We start from the raw sequence: 3,342 nt of genomic DNA on the forward strand, positions 1-3,342 counted from the left end.
ATTGATCGGTGTGTGTGTGTGTGTGTGTGTGTTTTAATAAGCGTTACAGTTGGTTGTGTGGTCCATGCTTTGAACAACATTCTCCTAGAAATATAAGAAATTTATTGAATACATTGAATCAGGAGATTGTAAAACAAGAACACACATGCTATTCGGTTTTTTGAAGCATACCAGGGAGGGGGACTGTGTAGGTGAGCCTTTCTGCATGCAGAGTGTCCTCAAATGTCTATTTTGCAGTTGAGATCCCTGGACACTGGAGTGATATGAAGCAGCAGCGTGTCTGTCTGGTTGAGCTACAGCCTGGTCAACCAGAATACAGCAAAGTGGCAGACCTGGCAATTTCTCTGAATTCTTTCTCTGACAGGTTGCTTGCCTCCGTTGCCTCCATTTCATTTACTTCCTTTTCTGGTGATGCCTGTTTTTCTTTCATATGCGGGCTGTTTCTTTGTCTCCCCATGATCTCTCTTTTCCAGGTGTTTGGTTATGTAGTTTCTCTTTCCGTGAGGAGGAGCAGGGCTCCTCTGAGTCCATGTATTCGTGCTGCTTTAGATCCAGTGTTTCTGGGTCAGTAGCTGATTACTGGATGCCATGGTTGCAGGGTCTCTGGATGAATACACTCAATTTATAATTTCTATTTCTTTGCAGAGACTCCGATTTTTCCACTCATTCCATATCATTTCCATTCATTCAAATATATTTACTTTGACTTCAGGGAGCATACTTATAATAGATACTTCAAAGTCTTTGATAAGTCCCACATCTGGATCATCTTGACATAAACATCTATATTGAGTATCTTTACCCTTAAGAACTGCTCACATTTTCTTGGTTCTTTGTATGACAAGCAGTTTTAGATAATAGGTTGGTTGTTTTTATTTTTATGTTGTGACACTTGGGTCTTGTTAAAAATCTCCTGGAAAATGGTAATTGTTTTAGCAGGCAGTTCAAAATAATAAAGATTCAAAGATATGAGGAGAGACTGGCAAAGGCTCCTCAGGTTGGGTTATGTGCCTTTGCCCCACTGTTCACAGGCCAACAGAGCTTGCTTCCTTAGTAAACCCACAAGTACTTTCACTGTTCATCTCATTTACTAGTATTTTGGCATCTCTTTCTTTGTCACAGAACTTGGGTCCACCTTCTCAAGCTATCCCCTCAGCAGAACTCCCCTCACACTCTTGGCTTACAGGAGCCCATTTTATAGGCCTCTCCCCAGAGAGACAGTGTTCTCTTGGCATTTAAGTTGCCTGTTCTGTTGCTGCATAATTTTGCGTGATCAGGGTTGACCTTGGGCAAAGTGGGGAGGGAGAAAAGAGAAAAAAATAACAGGGATTTTCCCACACACAGCCATGTACACTTTTCAGACCGCAAGGGCCCTTTTCCCTGGATCTTCTGGATAGAAATACAGAACTCTAAGAGCTTTAATCCCCTGTGGTGCCACTATGGAGTTCTGCAACTGGGGTCACCTTGGGGATAGGGCCTGTATTAAAAAAAATGGAACTTCTATGCATGCATATAGGCATAAAGATGGACGCAGACAACAGGGTGTGAGGGTGAGGACAGGACTGGGAGGGTAGGGAGATAATGGGGGGATAAGGACACATTTGTAATATGTAATTAATTAATAAAAAATGTATATATTGTAGAAAAAAAGAATATCAGGATAAGTAATATTTGATTCCAAAAAAATATTAAGTATATGTACACCCACATTTTTCCAATGGAAGCTGTGCCAATTTCTAAATAAAGCTCAATTGGATCTCAAAAAAAAGAAAGAAGGAAAATAAGGAAGATCCCTGCCATGCTCTTCAGCTCACAGGGCCCCCTTTTCTCAATCCTCTGGTCACAAACACAGGGATCCTCTGAGAGTTTTGCTACCTGTACTCATTGTGTAGTTCCAAATCTGGGAGGGTAAGAGGAAAATTACAAAACTCCGCTCTTTACAGGTTGCCTCTTCAGGTTTTGACTCCCCTCCCCAATATGCCTGCTGTTGCTTACTTTTCATTCCTCACTTAGTAGATATTGTATTTGTCCCTTGTTTTAGTTGTAATCAGTTGGAGAGATATGCTCTCATGGGCTGACTTCACCTTGGCCAGCACAAGAAGCCTACATTTGATATGTTTTATCTAAATGTGTAAAAGGCTCAGTGACCATCTGACTGTCAGACTGGTAGCTATGACACGCAATACCACTAGGGGGCAGACACTCAATGCAGGAGCTGCCAAGCTGCATTGACTTGGCAGTGGTGGTTCTCAGGTGACGCACCCCGGAACCAGAGAGGAGGGAGTCAGATTCTGGGTGTGTCACTGGAGAACTGCCCTGTCAAGATCTGGGACCCCTTGGGGGATGTGGGAGAGCTGGTTTTGGCCCATTCCCCGCAGGGAAGGCTGAGGGACCCCACCTACCAGAGGGACCCCGCTCACTCTGCAGATTCCCTTCAAGTCACAGTGCTGCCCCAGGTGCGGCCGGCCTGTAAGGGACCTCGAGAGGTTGGCTCCAGGATATGTCCAGCCCAACTCACCCAGTTCCACCCCGCCAGCCACCTTCTAATTAATTTCCTTTCAATGTGCACGAATCCGTGCACCAGGGCACTAGTATTTTTATAATGCTTTTTCAGAAACAGACCATCCTTTAGGCTAAGGGTCAGGACCATATTAAAGGTTAGAGATATGGAATTTGGGACGGAGTGGGAGAGAAGTACTGTATGGGAGGGCCACATGTGAGGAGCATGAGACTTAAGTCATTCTTGCTATTGTTAACTTGATTGTTAACCTCATTTATTTTTCCAGGTTTGTATGGGACTGTTACCAGCCCCACTTCAGGAGTGCACGAAATGAAAATTGGCCCCATCACCTTCCAGGTGGCCACTGGAGATATTGCTAAAGAAGCAGCAGATGTGATTGTAAATTCAACAACAAAGACATTTGATCACAAAGCAGGTACTTTATTTGTAGGACTTTTGCTACAGTAATGGTCACAGTAGATCCCTTGAAGGAGGGTTTCTTTAACGAAACTATTTCGCATTTGCTATAGCCAAACTGGTTTCTACAACTTTGGTTTAGTAATATGAATTAATAATTTTAAAATTATTTTGACATGGTTTCCTATAATTGGTAACAGTTATTTCCTGAATTTTTCCTTTTTTGATCAAAAATGCCCAGATTGTAAGATTCCTTTAATAATGTGGAAAGCATTTATATAATGAGGCAATCATTGTGATCTAAATGTACTGTACTAATTTTTTATTCATGTTTGTAAATATGTTGATGTTCTCATGTAGGGGTCTCCAAAGCAATTTTGGAAAAGGCTGGAAAAAATGTGTAAATAGAATGTTCTCGTCTAGGT

At 42.3% G+C, this 3,342-nt stretch overlaps 1 protein-coding gene across 1 annotated transcript in view; it reads left to right on the plus strand.

Moving 5' to 3' along the window:
* LOC102758216 (poly [ADP-ribose] polymerase 14-like) overlaps positions 1-2,968 on the plus strand; it is a 30,352-nt gene extending 27,384 nt beyond the window's left edge. The window contains 3 exon segments of the mRNA XM_015570439.1: positions 238-335; positions 1,893-1,908; positions 2,787-2,968. Of these exon segments, the coding sequence (XP_015425925.1) occupies positions 238-335; positions 1,893-1,908; positions 2,787-2,968 (296 nt within the window).
* The last annotated feature ends 374 nt before the right edge of the window (positions 2,969-3,342 follow it).

This window comes from Myotis davidii, unplaced genomic scaffold (genome assembly GCF_000327345.1).
Source record: "Myotis davidii unplaced genomic scaffold, ASM32734v1 scaffold367, whole genome shotgun sequence".
NCBI lineage: Eukaryota > Metazoa > Chordata > Mammalia > Chiroptera > Vespertilionidae > Myotis > Myotis davidii.